We start from the raw sequence: 23,603 nt of genomic DNA, 5'->3' as shown, positions 1-23,603 counted from the left end.
TTAAATTTAGTTTTCCTAACCACTGCTCAATATTCTTTATTTTAATTCTGGGGAACAGACTTAGAATAGTTTGTCTCTTACAGCATAGTTTGCCAGACTATTTTACCTGCCCCAAATGCAAGGAATTATCATATCTATAGGGCAATGAAACACCAGACTAAACAGAAATTAAGCAATTAGACTTTCTGTAAAGGAGATAACTTTGTTTATAAGGAGCAGAAATCAAGCATTTAAAAAAACAACAAAAAAACAAAAAAACATTTGTAGTCCTAAAATATAGACCAAATTGAAAATGCAGGCTAAATTAAACACCCTTCAGATGTTTTTAGTTTAAACATTGAAAAATGTTTTAAAAAAAATAAAAAATGTTTGTGCTTTTAAATCCAAGTGGTGTGTCACACACTCACAATATACCTTGCTATCTACCTCTTGTACCTTCCCCCAACACCCCAACAGGAAGGAATTGACATTAACATATGTATAGGGCAAGCTACAGCTCTGGGTGTAACACATTCACATAAATGAATCCTTTGTAAATAAAAAAAAAATTGTGCAAGAAAATGACTCTCTTTATAAAATGTACATTATCTTCCATTTATAAGGAGCAGAAGTCAATCACTTTAACCTGACTATGGCAACTATTACATAGTACTGTAAGGCTTTTGTTTGTAAAAACATTTAGATGGGACCAACACAATACCTGTCTCTAAAATTCATTAGATTTTTACAGAAAACAAAAATTCTAAACAATTTTACTCTCAAATTAATTGTTTAAAATCCATGCGGTGACCAATAAAAAAAAAACACACACACACATGTCTAGCAGGGACAACTGATAGAAAACTGGCTCAACAATAAAAAGTATCCAGTTTTCAAAAACAAGAAAAATACAAGAGTTAAAGGGACAGTCTAGTATACATTTTTATTATTCAGACAGGACTTTAATCAACTTCCCAATTTACTTCCATCATCAAACTTGCTTTTTTTCTCTTGGTATTCTAAGTTTAAGCCAAACATAGGTAGGCTCATATGATAATTTCTAAGCCTTTTAGGGTTGCCTCTTATCACATGCTTTTTTTAAATCTCTTTTCAACACAAAGGGCTCCATGTACTAAGCTGTCTGCGAGGTCTTCGTGACTATTTTCGTCTAAATTTCTGCGTGCGGATCAATAACCGTATGTACTATCCCACGAATCCATTGAAAACCTTATATTAAAAAACGGCGAGCGAACTTGCCCGCAAATCTTGAATTCTCGTCTTTTTTGTAGCTAGAAAATACTCGCTCGACATAAATCTCGCACAAAACAGGAATTACTAAACTATCTATTTCTACGCTCGTGAATTTCTCCGCACCTACCTCATTAAAAATCCCTCGCCAGCTAATAGGTGGCGAGCACCATAATAAACAATAGGGTCTATCAGATCAACGCCTACAACTGATTTAAAAGAGGTGTACAATTGAATGGTTACTCACTTTTGATCCTGTTAGCCATTATGGAGACACTTCTTCAACTTTATATTGTTCGTCTGATGCAAATGAGGGGTAGAAGGCAAATTCGTCAACCTGATGCCCCAAATCCGGTTCGAAGAAGGCGATTACGAGTACAGCGGGTATTCCTTCCTCGGGTTCCTTTAGATGCCCTTTCCGATCGAGAGGTTATTCAAAGGTTCCGTCTGGATCGACATTCAATATTGTCTTTATATGCTCAAATAGCACATTTTCTAGAGCCTGTGACGGCTCGTTCAAGGGCCATTCCCGGAATACTAAAGTTTCTTGCTGCCTTGCACTTTTTTGCCACCGGATCATTTCAGGCAGTGTCCAGCGTCATCATTGGTTTCAGTCAGTCTGCCTTTTCTCGTCATCTTTCCAAAGTTATCGATGCACTCATGCATATATTTCCCGAATATGTTTGTCTACCATCTACCACAGAAGAGTGGCAATCGATAAAGTCGCAATTCTACAGTGTGGCTGGAATGCCAAATGTTCTTGGGGCAATAGACTGTACCCATATTGCAGTTCGACCGCCACGGTTACGGGAGGAGATTTACCGCAACTGAAAGTCCTGCCATTCCTTGAATGTACAGATGGTTTGTGACCCCAAAATGAGAATTATCAGCGTGAGATCAAATTACCCTGGCTCCTGCCATGACGCTTATATCCTGCGGCAGACTGGACTGTACCAAAAATTCGAAAATGGGGAAATGCCAGAGGGATGGTTATTAGGTAAGCTTGAATTGAACTCAACCAAAATTTTTAAAGGTTTTTTAAAGAGCATGTAATTTTAAACGACTTTCAAATTGACTTTTTATTCTTTTTATATCAATTGTTGAAAATCATATCTAGATATATGCTCAATAGCTGCCGATTGGTTGATGCACCTAGAGGCCTTGTTTGATTGGCTCACATTTGTGCATTGATATTTTTTCAACAAAGGATATATAAATAAATTTTGAAAAAAAAACACATTATATAATTAAATTTTTAATTTGTTACTATAAATTTATACTAATTTGATGCTAGCCTCAATAACTAATAAAAATTATTTTGTCTTTTTGGAATGACTTACATCAATATTTTTTTTTTTTAATTACAGGGGATGCCGGTTACCCTTGTTATGAATGGCTTCTGACACCCTATAATAACCCCCAACTCCGGAAACATATTCGTTTTAATGAAGCACACAAGAGCACAAGGGGTGTCATCGAAAGGACTTTTGGATTATTGAAAATGAGGTTCCGATGTCTGGACAGATCTGGCGGTGCAATGCAGTATTCTACAGAAAAAGTAGCAAGAATCATCTTAGTTTGCTGTGTCTTGCATAATATTGCCACCAAAAGAGGATGCCCCATTGATGACGATATTGCCATGCCTTTTAATGACTTTCCAGAAGAAATTTTCAGAGAAAACACCAATAGACGTGGCATGGCCACAAGGGATATGGTTTCTGACCAATATTTCGAAGATTGATCTTTCTCTAACAATTTGTTCATCTTATGTAAATTGTGTTCTGCATTTTTTTTTTGTTTTTTCAAATAAAATTTGTGTGCAACATCATCATATTGTTATTTCTTTGTAGCCCTTTTTCTAAACAAACCTTATTTTCATTGTTCACACCCCAAAAATAAATGAAACAGAATTTTTTTTAAATGAAAATAATATAACAATTTATTTTAAGTTCAAAAGGCAACAAGAATAAGAATTATAACTATTTCTATCCTAATACAACTAATATATTTACATAACTAAAAAAGTTCAACATTTATCTATTCAAAAGGTTACATATTAGACTTACTATTCTACATTTAACCAGTGATTTTGTTACATAGTAATTGTATCAAATATAAATGAATCACAAAATTTGAGAATATATATATTGGTAGTGTTATCTGTGGTCAATGACCTAGGATATAGTGATGTACTAAAAAAAAGATTATCCATGACGATATATTTATATCGTCATTGTTCATTCCTCATGCCAAATTTATCGTTCCAACAGAAATTTAATATAATATTGGTTATTAATGGTTAGTCGGATCAACAATATTATTCATGTTACATTGTATTAGAAAAATAAAGATTCAACAAAAAATAATGCTACATTGTAAAAATAGTCATGCGTCAATTTGATTGACAAGTATAGTTGTGACGTCAGATACTAACATGTCGCTAACGGAGCCTTTCACAGCTGGAGAAATAGTCATTCTGGTATATGCAATGGAACGATATTTTCCTCATCGTATGGGAGGAGTTCGATTGGTAAAGCAGGACAGTCGTGATCATATTATATACGAAATGATAAGAAGGATGTATAGAGTATCAAAGATAAAAAGGACAAGACGTCAATGCCTAAGAAAGTACAGCGATTTGAGGCGTAGGGAAACTAATTATTACAATTCAATTAAACGACTAATAAGAAACTGTAAGTATAAATGTTTAGTGTTACTTATAGTAAGTTTCAATTTTAATAGTTATTGATAGTAAGTCCAATAACTGCGTCATCTTTTACCTTTCACCATTGATTGATTTGCAATAATAGTAGGAACAAGGGACAACACATTTGACTTTCAGTATTCCGTTAAAACTTTTCTATCTGAACATTGAAAGACAAAAATTATGTTCATTGTTCCTTTAGCTTTAATAGACTGTTATTTATAGTATCTTATTTTTTTTCTAAAGCTATTCACCTTTAAGTAAGCTATATACTTGTTGATTAAACTAGAATGTACTGTTTAATAATCCTTTAATTAATAATATTGACATCAAGAAATCTCAAAATCCAATTTTACATTGATAATAGCATTCGATAATCGATTTAATCATATATTTTTAGTATTATTAATACAGAAAATGTTTGTTTTTAGTATATCTTCAACTTGCATATATGAAATGAAAATTAACATCTATTAATCATTACAACTATAAAAATAAAGTCAATTTTTACAAACAGATATGAAAAAATCAAAATCAAAAACTCAAAAAATTCCACGTTATTTAAGAGAAATAAGGATTGAAACCCCAAATAGTGGGATCACTTCACCACCCCTTCCTTTGACACTTATGGACATACCAATGACTCCCAAAAATAACAGAGCAGTGAAAAAAATGGCTGTCAACACTCAAAAAGGTACATAACTATAGAACAGCGTTAACAAGGTTTTATAAATTGTAAATAAAATAAATAATAATTAAAAAAAAAATTATGTTTAATAATCTAATGCACATTTAGATATCCCTGGATGTTCTTATGAAGAAATTCCATCCTTTGAAAAAGAACCAAATTATTATTTTGATCTTGAGGTCGATGAGCCATGCACAAAAGATGATGATACTAATCTTGGAAGAGGTATTAGAATTTTTGTTTTTTAGGGAAGTGAAATATAGAAAAAATAATGTAATTTTAATTTTAATTTTTTATATATTTATAAAAAGGTCAACCTTTGGACAAAGCGGTACAAGTTAAAATAGAATTGGATGGCATGGTATACGCAACAAGTAATGATATTGGACAAAACATGTTTCCTCCTAAAAAAAATCTGATAGACAAAGGTATTTTATTTAGTTACCTTTGTCAAAAATAGAATAATTGTAAAAACAATAAATTAAAAATTAAAAATTTTATTTTTTTATTTTACTTTAGCCTCTGGTTCAAGCGATGCTTACACATTAGAGGAAAAAATTGTGCAGACAGAAAATGATATGGATATCATACCTCCCAAAGAAAATGAAGGTATATACAGATATCAATATATTATTTATATTTTGTTATGTGATTAATATGTGAATTTAATTTATTTTTATTTATTTTAAGGTATAGAAGTTTTTGAAGAAAAAATCGATGAAAGCACACAAACTTTTTTGGATGATAACTTCAAAATTAAATTGGCAAAAATTAGGTCTATAATGGGAATGTTGATGGAGCAAGTTGATTTTTTGTACAAGAAATATGGCATTTAGTTTTTTTTTTAAATAAATCTTTTAAAGCACTTTCTATTGTTTTGAAAAAAAATTTTACAAATTTAGAAACATCTAAAAAAAAGGGATGATGAGTGTTTGTTATAAAAATCGAAATTTTTGTTCTTTTTTTTACCATTTCATAAAAAAAAAATATATTGTAAGCAATAAAAAAAAAATTTCAATGAAAAAAAATTTGGATTCATTCTTTTTTCAAAAATTTTAATAAAAAACACCAAAAATTATTTTTAAAAATATTAGTGCAACTCGAAAATATAAATATATTTTGAACAAAAATATAAAACAAATCAAAAAGTGCAACATCAAAAACAGTATAAACTCAAGTTATTAATACAATTAATAAAGATGTCTATCACTACTGTCCTGGCCTATTTGGTTCAGAAGGACCCTGTCTTTCACGAATAATGGACAGGAGAGAATTCATTGTTTGTTCTGCGAGGCGTAATGAACGGTTTATCTGTTCGTTGTGCTCCTCGTCCATTCGCCTCTGCCAATCAAACCTCTCTCTGTCTAACTTCAATTGTCTTTCTGCTAATGATGCACTTCGGTCCAGGTGTGCGATTAAAACATTCTGTAACTCTCTATGATCCACCCTATATTGTCTAGCAAGAGAGATCATTTCATTGAGACAGACATCATCCACTTCTTCAATTTCATTGTTGCCAGGTACCACAGGTCTTTCATTAGATTGTGTTTCTGCTGGCTCTACATTTCCTTGAATTGTTTGTTCTTCTACTTCTGCTTCATCAGGGACAGGTTCATGGATCTCCATTGGTTGTGCATCCATGATATCATCCAACAAATCTGGGGTCTCACTTCCATGATCCCTGGATTGAAGTTCCTCCTCCTCAGGTCTTTCTGGTTGTACAGCAACCAGGTTTAAGATGACCTCCCTCGATGACTCCTCTGGATCTGTGAAAATTAAAAATAAAAAAATAAATATATATGAATATATTAAGATTTTAATATCTATATAAAAATATAATGTAGATATATAAATATATATATAAAAATATATATATATTTATATATATATATATATATATATATTTGAAAAAAAAATTTAAAAATTTTTTTTTAACGATTTTTGTTGATAAAAAAATAAAATACTAACAAAATATTTAGTAGCAGCTGTGAATATGTACTATGGAAAAAAGGCAGCACTCACATGTCATTTGTAACTAAAATTCAGCTGTTCATAACACAAAATTAAATAATCTTTTTTTTTTTTTTTTTAGAAAATTTAATGAAGCTTTTTGTATTATTAAATGCTCTTTTTAATTTTAAATGACGAGTGATTGATGCCTTTTTATGATCTAAAATTCTAAATATATCTATCTATATATATAAATGTGTATATATATATATATATATATATATGTATATATATATATATAGATAGCAATATATATATTTTTATTTATATAAATATATATCTTTATATATCCAAAAAATAATAATATATATGAAGATGTTGCTATCTTGATATTTATGTATAAGAAGAAAATTTAAAAAAAAAGGAATGTATTAATAGTACAGATTCTCACCATCAAACAACCGTGGAGAACTTCCCGTCATGTTCCGAAAAAGATGTCCAAGGTCAGCTATGATAAAAAAAAATATATATATATATATATATTAAAATAAAATTTCTTTAGTGAAAAATCCAAAATAAAAAAATTACAATAAATCAATGTTATCTATATGGCCTAAGTGAGCAAACACTACCACGCTTTTAAAAGAAAACAAAAAAAAATGGAATTCAAGTAATTAGATTTTTTGAGAGAAAGCGAATTTCGGTTAGCTTTGACCAGTATGACCAGTGGAGAATGGAAAAAATGAAAATATATTGTTTACCTGTACCTCTACCAACACTGGTTTCAGGGATGCTGGTACGGATATCTGGAAGTGTATCCGCTGATAAAAAGGTATGGCTAGCAGATGATGTGCTTCTTATCGTTTGCCCAATAACGACACCACCACTAGTCATCGACGTCCCAGAGGAGGTTGATGGAATGGCTGAAGCAGGGTCATCACCACCCCTAGCTGTCACGGATTGTGGTCGAGCTGTTAAGAGATAAATAAAATCAATCGTTATTCATGTTTCTATCTATAGAAGATTAATAAACAACTAATATTTAAAATTTTAAATAGTGGTTATTGAAAGGGACAGTGTAGCACACACAATAGTAACCAGGTTGAAGAATTTGAATGTAAAAATTAAAAAAATTTGTAGACACTCAAGGTTGTTTGTATTGAAACTGTTTTGTAAAGCTTGTTTCTAGTATTTAAAAAGTGTTGAGTACTTTGTTTGACATAAAACAATAGTCCTGTGTTTATGTAATCTTTCATTCTATTCATTATTCATTCTATTATATTCTTTAATTCTATTCATTCATTGTATTATGTATCAACAAGCTGTTATAAGTGTTATTTGAACTTGTCATTTAATTACCTTGTTAACAATTAACTGTAAACGAAAAAGAGTCGTCTGCTCATTTGCTAATTAAATGACAAGTTCAAAGAATACTTATAAGAGCTTGTTGATACATCATAAAATAGTTGAATGAAAGAATAATGAATAGAATGAAAGATTACATAAACACAGGACTATTGTTTTATGTGAAACCAACTATTCAAGTTTTTTTAAATAATAGCATTTAAACACTCATTAATCCGCTTAATCTTGATATTATATATACACTAATGTTGAGAGTGTGTATCTGCATGTGTAAGTGTATAATATTAGTGTGTGTGTATCTGCATGTATAAGTGTATATTTTTTGGTCTGTATACATGCTTGTCTAATGTATACTGTAACGTTTGTTTTTGTGAATTTGTAGGTTTATACTATGCAGGTGTATATGCATTTTATTATCATTTAAAAAAAAATATTATTAAAACTAAAATTTGTCTACAAAAATATAGCACTGTATTTTCAAACGATCGTTGAATACAGAGCTCACATAGCAATAACAATATTGTTTGGCGCAGCTTTTGATTTGATGAATAGGGACATTAAACCACAAAAGATTTGTTCATCAGTCATAAAGAAATTAAGATTTTAAAATAGATCGAAATTTACTTCCATTAAAGGCGTCTATTTACAATTAGCTAGTAAGCAGTTCTAAATATGCTTTTCATCAAAGGATATCAAGAAAATGAAGTAAATTAAAATAGAATTGCTATTTATAAAGCGATACAAAAATAAAGCAGTAATAGGACTATATTCTGCATAATCAAAATTGGCGCCAATAAATATTGATTTTCCAAAATATAATTAAATGTTAAATATTTTTATAAACCGACTCCACTGGAAAATTACAATATGATCATCAGTCAATTTAAAAAATAGTAATTATATTAATGTTTTAAATCTTCGGTCGCTATCACAATCATCTGTGATCATGAATATTACATTACATACGTTATTGGTTAAGCTATACAAAAATCTAACAGTAATCTGCATTGATTTAACGTAATCAAAATTGACACACCAAAAAATTGATTTGAAAAAATATCTTTACAAGATAGATATTTGGATAAACCAACTCTAATGGATAATTACAATATGATCATCATTCAATTCAAATAATAGTAATTCGATAATTGTTTTACATCTTCGGTCGCTATCACAATCATCTGTGATCATGAATATTACATTACATACGTTATTGGTTAAGCTATACAAAAATCTAGCATTAATCTGCATTGATTTAACTTAATCAAAATTGACGCACCAAAAAATTTATTGGACAAAATATCTTTACAAGATACATATTTGTATAAACCAACTCTAATGGATAATTACAATATGATCAACATTCAATTTAAATTATAGTAATTCGATAAATGTTTTACCTCTTAGGTCGCTATCACAATCATCTGTGATCCCGACGATTACTTCTGGGCCTAGACGCTGCACCAGTCTCTGCTCGTAATCATTAAGATCAGCGACATAAGCTGTTCCACCTCCGGTAGCACGGGTTGAATTTTTTTCTTTTGCCAATTTGGCTTTTGCAAATCGTTTGATGTCGTTGTACCTTTTTTTTATTTGATCAACGTCCTTTTTCCCAGGTCCCTGAGCACTGACAGCATCACTTATCCGGGTCCATATACTTTTTTTACGGATACTAGACGTTTGCTTCGAACGACAACCAAATAAATAGTCATACGAGTCTAGCACCATATCGACAAGAACCAGGTTCTGCTGATGTGAGAAGTGGGGATTCTTCGATTTGGACTGTGAATCAGATCGAGAAGTAGCCATACTTAATTTATCGATAACAATAAAAGTCAGTAAAGCTTCAAGTTCTTGAAATATGCAGTCTGAAAAACTTTATTAAATAGAGCTTATATAGTGCTGCAATATGTTCCTGCGACAAAGCTGACGTTTCTGACACTTTGCAGTCACGTGGGACAAACATGACTGACAGTTTGTAAGCGATTAATAGTACATTCGCAAATAGCGAGGCGTCATATGTATGAATCATTCGCCAGTGCTCGATGCGGATTAGACGCGCCTTTTTTTTTAATAGTTTTTAGTACATATGGCGGGCGGGCAACATCTCGCTAGCTGCGAGTTAGAGCGAGTCGAGCAAACACGTTGTCGGCGAAAAAATTGATGCTTTAGTACATGGAGCCCAAAGAGACAGAAAGTACACATGGGCCATATAGATAACACTGTGTTCAGGCACAGAGGTTATTTAACATTTAGCAAGCTAAAAAACTAATATCTTATACAACAGGCCTGCTGAAACCAACCATTATGTGCTTCCCCCATGTAACTATGCAAATGCAAATTTATACAGACCAGAAATACAGGTTTTTAAAACCATGCTTTTCTTGAGAAACATTTAAAAGATATATATATCCTGCAATAATATTCTAAAATTAAATCAACATTTATTTAGGTCCACTCAGCAACCAACCATCTTCTTTGTAAGAAAACAAGGTACTGTATGGGACCAAGACAACAAGTAAATATGTCTCTAAAATTCATTAGATTTTTACAGAAAACAAAATTAAAAAATATTTACTCTCAAATAAAATGCAGGTCAAATGTAAACTCTAATTCCAAGCTTCATACAATTTATTAACCATAAAAACTAATATCTTATACAACAGGCCTTCTGAAACCAACCATTATATGCGCTTTTTAAAAAAAGTACTACATACAAAAACTTTGCTATAAAACACCAACAATTTAAATTTAAAATAAATCAACATTCATTTGATTCCTGCAAAACTAAAATGGCATATGGATTTGTCTACAACTTCATGGCCGCCAAAATGTGGTTATCTATTAATTTAAAATATCTTTAGATTCTTTACTTTCTACTAAATATAATATACTAAATCTCTATGGTGAAACCACTAAAACCAACACATATAAATTGTGAAATGAACTCTATGAGAGGGTCTCCATTTTTTTTGGCAAACAGTTTATTTAGGAATCAATATATATGTTAATAAGAAGATAAATATTTACAGATATATATATATATATATATATATATATATATATATATATATATATATATGTATATATATAAATCTATTTTACAGCAACACAGTCCACATTTAAGATACAGGGCAACTTACTACAAAAATCCCAATTTGTCCAATAATGCTAAAATAACAATAGGAATATACTTAGCCACATTTCCCAAAGTGTTCACCATCAGCCATCTTTCCAGGATAAAGAGAGAGAGAGAGATTCTGGTGTTACAGTATTTTATACCCCAATTCAAAAGGGAGTGGCCTATCAAATGCCACTCAAAAGACCATTGGGGGAGTGTCTTTAGTTCAGAGAGAAAGGTGTACCTGGGGGAAGGGATTTTAATAACAGCTAGGTGAATATTCCAGTGATAAAATGTCACCACAAGGGGAAGTGTAGTATGACTATCTATGATTACGGGGAACTCCTGAAATGCATCAGTGACGTCATATGGCCCCACTGGTAGTAGTCTTAGCCGGTTTTAATTAGCAGACTGCAGTCTGGTTCACGCGGTTGCTTACTTGCTGTGTTTTTTATTGTTGCTGTTTTTTATGATTTCAATAAAGATACTCACCTTTTATCTACGAGCGGAGCCAAACTTAATGTTTTCTTGTTATATTGTGTTACCATTTCACACGTCAGCATCAGTTTCAAGATTTAAAAAAATATATATATTTTCACTGTTCAAAAAATGTATTTTGAGGACAGCAGAAATCACCACACGGGAGTTCATGAAAATCTGTCTCTCAGGGGGAAAAAATAAAATGTTAACTCCCTCTCTCAAATTCTAAAGTGATACATTTCCCCTCCTGTACCATCTACTTCTTAATGAGAGCAATAGAGGAGGGAAAGAGAAGGGAGAGAGAGAGGTAAAAGAGGAAAGAAAGTGATAGAGAAAATGGTGAGGAGGGATGGAAAGTGGAGAGAAAGAGTAGTGAGGGGTGGAGGAGAGAGAGATGGGAGAGAGAGAGAGAGAGAGAGAGGAGAATAGAGAGGAGAGAGAAGGGAGAGACATAGGAAAATAGAAAGGAAAGAGAGGGAAGAGAGTTAGGGGAAGTGGGAGAGCAGAGAGATAGTGGAGAGAGAAGAAAAATAAAGAAGGGAGAAAGATAGATGTGGGACAGAGAATAGAGTGGAGAGAGAGGACATGGGAGACAGAGAAGAAATGAGAAAGAGAAGAAAAAAATGAAAAGGATGAAAAAAAGAGAATAGAAAGATTTTCTCCCTTTTTCTGTCAGGCATTTCAAGACAGCTTTTTAAGCACAGCTTTCAAACCCTAGTAGCTTACCTGAGTACAGTAGTGGCCATACTAAATTGAGTTCTGAGTGCTGTTGAGAATCCAGGGGTAGATTAAAAAGAAGGCTTTCAGAGCAGCTGAAGTCCAGGGGGTAGATTTACCAAGCAGCAGATGCTGCTATCCCTGTACTTTCCAGATAGCTGGAAATGTAAGTTAAGAAGCAGTGGTCATAAGACCGCTGCTCATTAACTCATCCACCACCTCTGAGGCAGCGGACATCAATCAGCACGATCGGATATGATAGGGTTGATTGACACCTCATGCTAGCGGCTGAATGTGCAGGGGTCGGTATTGCACAAGCATTTCACGAGAAATGTTTGTGCAATGATAAATGCAGACAGCATATGCTGTCTGCATTTATCGATGTTGGGCGGACATGATCCACTACAGCGGATCATATCCGACAAATGATAAATTGGCCCGCAGGGCTGCACTAAGAAGCTGAGGTTTAGAACTGCTGACAGCACAGGGTGCACTGTTAGCATCCCTTGGTTGAAGTTAGTTTCAGAAGGGTTTAGCACACAGGATTTGCAGATTTCTTCTGTTATAGTTACAGCTGTGCTACCTGCACAAAGGGTAGTGCTGTTTGTGACCTTGATGTCGGAAGTGACACTGCAGTTGTTTTGGCACAATGACCTGTGGGGAAGGGGTTAAATACCTCTGCTAATGCCAGCCAAGGGCTTGGTTATTCTCTATGGAAGCCCTGACATTCTTGTTTCTAGCCTGATCTCCTGTTGTGTCTTTTGCTTCAACCATGCCTGTACCTTAAATTAAGGACTGATAAACTAGTTGCTGACCTCTGGAACTGAAATTTGAACTATTCCTCTGCAAGCTCCTTGTGTTGTGACATCCAGCTTCTGTTTGTTATTCTGGTATTAAACCCTGGTCTGACCATTGACTCCTCCGAATATCCCTTGCCTGCTGACATCTGTTTATTTTCTCTCAGTAACAACCATGGCTTGTTTCTGACATCTACCTGCAACACATTTCCTGCAGGCTGGTTGTAGACTTTCCCAGTCATGTGCAGCAGCACACATCAAAGAGAGGGGATTATTTTAACAATAAACATACCTTAGTTAAAGTAGCCTCTTGCCCCTCTAACCTTGGTTCAGTGCTATGTTCTCCTGCCTGTAGATTTGTGCTGGCTCAAACAAGAGGGTGACAGTACGATGCTTGAGCTGGGAAAACCATTCTGATTTATATTGCTTATTAAACTGAGGATCATCTCCCTATTTTTGTGAATAGTGAAGAACTTATAATGCAAAATGTTGCTTAGGACTATGATCTATAGGGGCCGAATTATTAAGCAGTCAAGCTGCTTATTCCGTGCGAGCCTTCAGGCTCACCGGAATCAAGGGTTAAGAAGAATCCTTAACTCGTCCGCCACCTCTACGGCAGCGGACAGCAATCATCCCGATCAGACACGATTGGGATGATTGACAACCCCTACTAGCTGCAGTGAATTTGCAGGGGGCAGCATTGCACAAGCAGTTCACTACAAATGCTTGTGCAATGTTACGCTGTTTGCATTTAGCGATGTCGGACGGACATGATCCGCTACGGTGGATCATGTCCACTGCATCTTAATAAATTGGCCCCATAGTCTTGCTTTTACCTAGATTCTGTCCTGCTTCTACCTAATTAACCACAAGTACTATGTGCTCTTTGGCACAGAACTTCACATGGGTCTGAAAAGAAAGAGGGAATTGATTAAAGCAGGTGAGAAGATTGCTATTGCACTGGTGGTATAGGGGATCAGAGAGAGGAGCTGCTTACAAGGTCTTTGGCAGCCACGTTCTATGCACTACTGACCCCTTATACTGAGCACTGAGCTGATTATGGAGCTTTAAATTTCAGGCTGCCCCATGATTGACTCTGTGGAGAAGTGCACTTATGGTAGTGGACTCCCCAGTGTTCAGCTACAGATTGCAGCCCCTGTCATCTAACTGCACAGTGCCATATTTATAGCAGTTTACAGTATATCATGCAGATATAAATAACGACACACTGCAAAGTGCATAGGGCTGTCATACAGGGCAGGGAGCTGACAGTACATCATGACAAATCTGGCTGCCCTACACTATCTGATTACTGCTTGTGATACAACTCCCAGACTACTGTCCTTTCACCCATGTTGGCCAAGGGGCTATTATCATCCTGCCCCCACAGACCAGTGTTCCCCTGCTTGTCTCTCCAGGCTTCTGTCCAATTTGTATTGCCCGACTGGATCTGGCTTTAAATATGTGTTTCTTTTTATTTTTATCTTCAAGTGATAGGGTAATAGTAAAATGTTCTAGCCATTATGTACCTTAAAATATTGCTTAAGACCTTTGTGATGACCAGTGCTATCCAACCCTGCGCCAGTCACTTGTTTGGCACAGAAAGGGTTATCAGACCCCTTCTACTGTCACCAATATGTCACAATCTAGCCACACCAGGCAAGCTTGTGATTTAGTTCAGTGGGTGTAAGGGTTAACAACACTCTCTAGTCTGTACTAGACGTAAAAGAAATGCCCAAAACTCCCCTTTAATGCCACCCACACTAAACTAAAAATGATATCTATCTGCCACCACTTAAGATTATATGATATGGGTAATCTTAAGGAAACCCCAGATTTACACATTGACTCTCAGAATACAATTTAGCTGAAAATAACCTAAAATATACAGTTCTAATACTCTAGTCTCTTTCAGTAACTGGGTTCAAATATTAGACAAAGGCCAAAGTTTAATAAATTAATTATTTATTATGGCAAAAATTATTATGCACAGTGCATTATTAATAAAAAGTTGTTACAAATAAAATTACACACAAGCAAACAGTTTTTCAAAATAAAAAGAAGAAAATATAAACCTCACACTGTGCTAGTCTTTGGAATCTGCCAGGGAGATGGCATGAAGCAATCGGTCCTTACTCCAATGTTTGTAACAGCTTCCCTTGTAAGAATGACAATTTCAATTTTTCAATTTTAAAACACAAGACCCTTAAACCTTTTTTTCAATAGATCTGGTTGCCTGACCTCACCCCCTTTGAAGGGGCGGGCTGGGAAACCCCCTATCTTTTACAACAGTCAATAAACTTTAAGTACCTGTGGCTGACTTTAGAGAACACATTATCATTTTCTGCTAGATACATCCATTTTCATATAGACAGAAAGGCAATCTCTTATTTGCATTGTGAGAAACAGTTTGATACCAAATATGACAGGGTTGTCATATTTCCCTTCATCTAATGTCAAATAACCTGTTTTAAACACATATCTTACATTGTACCAATGTCCTTTTATTGACCTCCTCAGGATCTATGAAGAGGCACTGTTCTGTGTCTCTAAAACCAACACTTTTACGGCCTGAATGCACAAATGCCTATATGATAACATTTATTCAAGTGGAACTCTTAAACAATTTATAATGGGGTCTGGTTTAATCACAAAAACATAAACACAGGACACAGTTCTTCTTGAAAAAACAAATGTTTTTTAGCTCACAGGCAAAGAGAATTAACACTTGGCAGCTAAATCATGAGGTATTCGTGACAACCTTTAACTGAATTTTTATTTTTGATCAAAGTAAGCTTTTTTTTTTTAAAAAAAAAAGTTCATTAAAATTATGGGGGGAGATAAAAAACTGAAATTAAAATCCTCCATGTCTCAAAATTAAATCAATGTAAATATTTGCATAGGAAATTAGTACATCTAGGCAAGTATCTCCGCTTGCTATTCCCCAGAAATTCTTAATATACAATGTTACCAATGCACAAGAGAATTGTGGGTAAGATATGCAAATTAGATATGCAAATTCTCAGTTTTTTTGCTTCAAAATACTGTTTTGACACAGCAATCCTTTTAACAGGATTATTACAGCAAACCAGAAATCACTCACTAGACAGCTGTTTAGTTCATTTTGAAACTCATCAGTAGGAGATAGATTTCTGGCTGCTGCATTGGTAAAGCTATTTTCATGGATAAACCAAAATTCATTAAAATTATGCAGCAACCAGAAATCTATCTCCTACTGATGAGTTCCAAAAAGAACGAAACAGCTGTCTAGTGAGTGATTTCTGGTTTACTGTAATAATCCTGTTAAAAGGATTGCTGTGTCAAAACAGTATTTTGAAGCAAAAAAACTGAGAATTTGCATATCTAATTTGCATATCTTACCCACAATTCTCTTGTGCATTGGCAACATTGTATATTAAGAATTTCTGGGGCATAGCAAGCGGGGATACTTGCCTAGATGTGCTAATTTCCTATGCAAATATTTACATTGATTTCATTTTGAGACATGGAGGATTTTAATTTCAGTTTTTTATCTCCCCCCATAATTTTAATGAATTTTGGTTTATCCACGAAAATAGCTTTACCAATGCAGCAACCAGAAATCTATCTCCTACTGATGAGTTCCAAAAAGAATGAAACAGCTGTCTAGTGAGTGATTTCTGGTTTGCTGTAATAATCCTGTTAAAAGGATTGCTGTGTCAAAACAGTATTTCGAAGCAAGAAAACTGAGAATTTGCATATCTAATTTGCATATCTTACCCACAATTCTCTTGTGCATTGGTAACATTGTATATTAAGAATTTCTGGGGAATAGCAAGTGGGGATACTTGCCTAGATGTGCTAATTTCCTATGCAAATATTTACATTGATTTGAAAAAAAAAAAGAAAAGAAAGATGGTTCTTATTGATGCAGTACCCATTAGAGTACATTGCAGCACTTAGGGGTAGATTACGAGTGGCGCACTATTTATTGCTCTCACACTTACTCAGCTAGAAGGAAGCTTTTTGCGCTTTTCGGGAAGCACTTGTATTACAAGTTGAAAAAAGTTAAAAGTTTTCGTTTGTGCGCTAACCCGACATGCACAAAAAGCCAAAGTTAGAATATCACGACTGCATTAATGTAGTCCCCATGGAAGTCGATGGAGCAAGTAAAGTAAAAAAAAAAAAAAAAAAACGAACACCTTACTCGCACGCAAACCTGATCGCATTTTTTCAAGTGAGCAAACACGACATGAAAATATTACTATTTCACTTTCCAATGTTCTTCACATAGAAGAATATGTTTTATTCATAAATACATATTTATATATATATATATATATATATATATATATATATATATATATATGATGTTTTTTTGGTAAAATATATATATTGCTATATACAAGTGTATATATAATTATATATAAGTATAGATATATACAGATCTATATAGGAATATCTATTTAAAAATACATAGAACATATTCTCCTATATGAAGAACATTGGAATGTGAAATATACATAGGTAAACACTTTATTAAATATGAATATTGCATAAATTTGTTTTTACATGTTTTTACATGTTTTCAGCTACGTAACGGCAAAGGGCTGCAATGCACTTACAGTATATACAAAATATATATGAATTTGTGTGTGTACATATGTATTTATGTGTTTATATGTATATATGTCTGTAAAAACATATATACACATATAAATACATACATCTGTACACACATATTAACATATATATATATATATACACAAACGTATACATCTGTAGACATGTACAGTATATGTATGTATCTCTATGTTAAAGCCCTTTGCCTGCCTTTTTTCTAACATCATTGAGCCCTTATAGTTTTTATTGCAATATATATATATATTATATATATATATATATATATATATATATATATATATATATATAATAGTGTTTTAGAAGGAAGCGTTTTGTGCTTGTCGGGGAGAACTTGTATTACAAGTTGAAAAAATTTAAAAGTTTTCACTCGTGCGCTAACCCGACATGCACAAAAAGCCAAAGTTAGAATATCGCAACTGCGTTAATGTAGTCCCCATAGAAGTCAATGGAGCAAGTAAAGTAAAAAACAAACAAAAAACGAACACTTTACTCGCACGCAAAACCGATTGCATTTTCTCAACTGTGCAAACATAACATGAAAATATTAATATTTCACTTTCCAATGTTCTTCACATAGAATAATATGTTTTATTTATTCATAAATACATATTTCTAAATATATCTGATGATTTTTTGGTAATATATATATATATATATACCTACAATATATACAAGTGTATATATAATTATATATAAGTATAGATATATACAGATCTATATAGGAATATCTATTTAAAAATACATAGAACATATTCTCCTACATGAAGAACATTGGAATGTGAAATATTTACAGTACATACATAGGTAAACACTTTATTAAATATGAATATTGCATAAATTTGTTTTTACATGTTTTCAGCTACTTAATGGCAAAGGGCTCCAATGCACTTATATATATGAATTTGTGTGTGTACATATGTATTTATGTGTTTATATGTGTATATATGTCTGTAAAAACATATATACACATATAAATACATAAATACATCTGTACACACATATAAACTAGACATGTGCATGGCGAAAAAATTCGTTTCGGTTCGGATCGATTCAGAATTTTTCGAACTTCGGTTCGAATCGATTCGAATTCGGAAAATTCGGAATCGATTCGTTTCGGATTCATTCGGATTCAAAGAAATTCGGCTGGATTCGGTTCGATTCGGTTCGATTCGGTTCGGAAATTCGGCATTTCAGTAAGTGTTAGGTGGGATTAGACTAGTATTATACTGTATATTATGTGTTAATCTAAAATACTGTACAATACTAGTGTAATCCAATGGCCATCCGAATTTACGAATCGATTCGATTCGGAAAATTCGGCAGAATCTTAATTCGGTTCGATCCGAATCGCTGAATTTTCCGAATTGAACCGAACCGAATCGCACATATCTAATATAAACATATATACATATATATATATATATATATACTGTATATATATATATATATATATATATATATATATATACTGTATATATATATATATATATATATATATATTTCAAAAAAGATATACAGAGGGGACGCAGCTGCTACTTAAATTTGAGCTTATACTAGGATACTATGGACCACACTATATGTCCATATATCCATGAGAGAAAGGTTGGTGCAGACCCTTAAAAATACTTGTCATGGGTATGGGTAAGAAAGAACATCCTGAAACGTCATTCAGGAAAGAAAAGACAGGGAAATCAGCACTCTTTTAGAAAAAATTAGAAGCTTACAACTATAGAATATGCAAAACTGATTTAATCATGGAGACAGCAGTCTCTCTCACCAAGAGAGTACTGTAGCACAATATAGGATATCACAAAATACTATATACAATGCAAAGTACCGGAATAGTGACAAACTGAGCACACAGTAAAAAGTTCAAATACAATAGAATCTATAATATAAAAACCTGACCGGTCAGGGATAGAGCATCAGCTAAGTGGTTAAAAAACTTCTGCTAACATGTACAAGATATTCAACAGGAGGCTGAACATACCCTCTACTCCCTGCTAACCACTATACCCCAAAGTGTAGAGGGGGAATACGTAGTGGAAAATTAAGCAGGTAACCGCCGGGTCAGAGAGGGAAAGTTGGGTCTCCTCCAGGTAGCAGGTTATACAGTACAGCTTGAATTACAAATAAGCATATGGCGTATATGTAGGAGGAAACCTCCCAGACCTGCTACACCCAGCTGCACACAGCACCTCCTAGACGGAGGAAAACTTGCTGGGCAGGTGCAATGTTCGGGATCTGTTGGGTCTCCTCCAGGTAGCAGGTTATACAGTACAGCTTGAATTACAAATAAGCATATGGCGTATATGTAGGAGGAAACCTCCCAGACCTGCTACACCCAGCTGCACACAGCACCTCCTAGACGGAGGAAAACTTGCCGGGCAGGTGCAATGTTCGGGATCTAAGCAGTCTGTATGAGGAGAACCTCCTAAATATGTACACAAAACCAAGCACAGTGTAAGAAGGTTAATGCATGCAAGTATAAAGTAATAGCATTACAAAAGATCCAGCAAAATGATTATTAGTTGCAAAAGTCCAGCAGCGTTACATAAAGTCAGTTTTTCAGTGGCTATTCAGTAGGCATGGCATATAATGCAAGCATAGCAAGACGGAAGAAATCCATTGATTAGAGCAGGAAGACAAATGTAGCAGAAAAAAGCTTGTCAAGCAACATATAAGCCTCTATCTGTCAGTAAATGGAAACTTCACTCTAGGGTATGCAGACAAACCCCCTCAACAGGGAGAACATGCGACCAATGCACAATTTAGCTGAAAGCAGACTGTAATTTGCGGGACTTTGAGCTAGTACAATACGACCTTAGGAAGCTGGAATGTGTTGTGTCATCCGTTTTGACAATTCATGCATTAAGACTCGCACCGTCAGGATTTCATGCTGCAAGCCGTAGTTCCTTGGCAAGCGACCGTTACGCCGCACCTCCTTAGGCGATACCAAGACACACCACCATGCCAGCATTCATCAACGGATTCAGTCGGCTGTAACAATGCCGACGCGCGTTTCACCCGCATGTCTAAATGTTTAGACCTGGCTTCGTCGTTATTTATGTAACGCTGCTGGACTTTTGCAACTAATAGTCATTTTGCTGGATCTTTTGTAATGCTATTACTGTATACTTGCATGCATTAACCTTCTTACACTGTGCTTGGTTTTGTGTACATATTTAGGAGGTTCTCCTCATACAGACTGCTTAGATCCCGAACATTGCACCTGCCCAGCAAGTTTACCTCCGTCTAGGAGGTGCTGGGTGCAGCTGGGTGTAGCAGGTCTGGGAGGTTTCCTCCTACATATATATGCTTATTTGTAATTCAAGCTGTACTGTATAACCTGCTACCTGGAGGAGACCCAACTTTCCCTCTCTGACCTGGCGGTTACCTGCTTAATTTTCCACTACGTATTCCCCCTCTACACTTTGGGGTATAGTGGTTAGCAGGGAGTAGAGGGTATGTTCAGCCTCCTGTTGAATATCTTGTACATGTTAGAAGAAGTTTTTTCACCACTTAGCTGACGCTCTATCCCTGACCGGTCAGGTTTTTATATTATAGATTCTATTGTATTTGAACTTTTTACTGTGTGCCCGGTTTGTCACTATTCCGGTACTTTGTATTGTATATAGTATTTTGTGATATCCTATATTGTGCTACAGTACTCTCTTGGTGAGAGAGACTGCTGTCTCCACGATTAAATCAGTTTTGCATATTCTATAGTTGTGAGCTTCTAATTTTTTCTAAAAGAGTGCTGATTTCCCTGTCTTTTCTTTCCTGAATGACATTTCAGGATGTTCTTTCTTACCCATACCCATGACACATATATATATATATATATATATATATATATATATATACAAACGTATTCATCTGTAGACATGTATATGTATGTATCTCTATGTTAAAGCCCTTTGCCTGCCTTTTTTTCTAACATCTTTGAGCCCTTATAGTTTTTTATTGCAATATGTTTTTTTTTTTTTTTTTTTATATGATAGTGTTATTTATTATGAGTGTAACTGCAACAGTTAACCAGAACTCTGAGGTCAAGGTAATCATTCTATCTTAAATTGTGCTTGCGCTCATGCTTTCGCATTTACTTTCAACTTGTAATACGAGCGCTCCTTTTGACGCACGCAAACAGCCTTGATAAACCCGATATCACTTGCGCATAACTGTTAGCGTGCTATTCGTAATCTGGCCCTTAGTTGTTTGATCTGCTATTACTATTTTAATTATGCAAAAAAAAAAAGAAATATTACTTCTGTGGATTAATTTTTAACTGGTATGATAATTAATGTGTTTTTTTTTATTACAGGTTATTTACTAGCTGGATGTGTAGATGCACAGAGTAAGTATGAATCTAACTATTTCTAATATGCAAAAGTTAGCAACTTAAAGGGAAAGTCAATCCCAGCATTTGTGAAACGCTAGGATTGACCATTGGAACAAATAAAGGGGGCTTTTAGTCATGAAATATAAAATACTTGTAGTACTTGTAGTGATCTTTATGTGAAACAGAGACTCCTGCATTGCAATACAAGGTGTAAAAAATCCCAAAGATTTTGCGTGATTTCTCTCCATGCCTGAGAGGTTTTGAAAATCAGGCCCCTTGTGTTAAAGTGAAAGTCAATCCTAGCATTTGTGAAACGCTAGGATTGACCATTGGAACAAATAAAGGGGGCTTTTAGTCATGAAATATAAAATACTTCATGCTGAAAGTTCCTTTATTTGTTTCAAGCATTCACCGCACTGAGCTGCTCAGGTAGCCCACGGCAGATTGCTGTTTTGCTGAGAGGTGACATTTTCACCTCTTAGCCAATAGTCGTGTGGGAAATCCGGCTTTGCACCTGCTGGAACACACAACTATTAGCTAAGAGGTGGAAACGTCACCTCTCAGCCAAACAGCGTTCTGCCGTGGGCTACCTAAGCAGCTCAGTGCGGTGAATGCTTGAAACAAATAAAGGAGCTTTCAGCATGAAGTTTCACAAATGCTAGGATTGACTTTCACTTTAACACAAGGGGCCTGATTTTCAAAACCTCTCAGGCATGGAGAGAAATCACGCAAAATCTTTGGGATTTTTTTACACCTTGTATTGCAATGCAGGAGTCTCTGTTTCACATAAAGATCACTACATAGCAACATAAACATTTCTCAAGCTAAAAAATTGCGTTTCTAAATTTTTTTAAGGGCCTTGTCATACTGACAAGACTTCTTAGAATATCTCGCCTGAGCATCAAGGCTTTTAATATCAGGCCCCTGATCTGTTATAGCAATGGCTTTTTATCACTAATATACATGATTGTACCAAACATATCCATGATGTCTCTTATCTAGATTTAAGTGTCTAAGTGTGTATTACTTCGTGATATGTTTGCCAAAACTTTTTTTTTGGATACTTCAATGTAGCAACAAGAGCTATCCAGGGTGCTGAATAAAAAATAGGCCAGCTTCTAAACTTTCATTCTTGCTTTTTCAAATAAAGATACCAAGAGAACAAGGAAACATTGATAATAAGAGAAAATTAGAAATTTGCTTAAAATTGCATGCTCTATCTGAATCATAAAATAAAAAAATTGGGTTTAGTATCTGTTTCACCTGGCTTTGAGCCCCTCCATTTAAGTCTATGCATTATTTAGACCTTCAACTTGTATCCTCAAAAGTTCTTTTTCTATTGGCCATTTCTTCAGCCAAAACAGTTACTGAACATTTGACTTTATCCTGTAAACCTCCTTTCCAAATTTTCCATCAGCACAAGGCAGTTCTTCTAATCAACTATTCTTTTCTGTCCAATATAGGTCTAGATTGAAAGTGGCGTGCAAACGATTGCGCGTAATTGTGATTTACTTTAGAATTAATACCGCTATTTCAGAGCTATGGTTAACTGTCGAAATTAAGAAATTGCACAAAACACTTCAAAAATA

At 34.2% G+C, this 23,603-nt stretch overlaps 1 protein-coding gene across 1 annotated transcript in view; it reads left to right on the top strand.

Annotated features, from left to right (window-relative positions):
• The window catches only part of LOC128638649 (uncharacterized), a 426,945-nt gene that overhangs the window by 66,364 nt on the left and 336,978 nt on the right, over positions 1–23,603 (top strand). The window contains exon 2 of the mRNA XM_053690744.1: positions 21,997–22,029. Coding sequence (XP_053546719.1) covers positions 21,997–22,029 — 33 coding nt within the window. The remainder of the gene's footprint in view (positions 1–21,996; positions 22,030–23,603) is intronic.

The sequence above is a fragment of the Bombina bombina genome, chromosome 8, assembly GCF_027579735.1.
Source record: "Bombina bombina isolate aBomBom1 chromosome 8, aBomBom1.pri, whole genome shotgun sequence".
In the NCBI taxonomy this organism is placed as follows: domain Eukaryota; kingdom Metazoa; phylum Chordata; class Amphibia; order Anura; family Bombinatoridae; genus Bombina; species Bombina bombina.
Note: the sequence above shows the minus strand (reverse complement) of the source record. Positions and strands in the feature narration are given on the sequence as shown.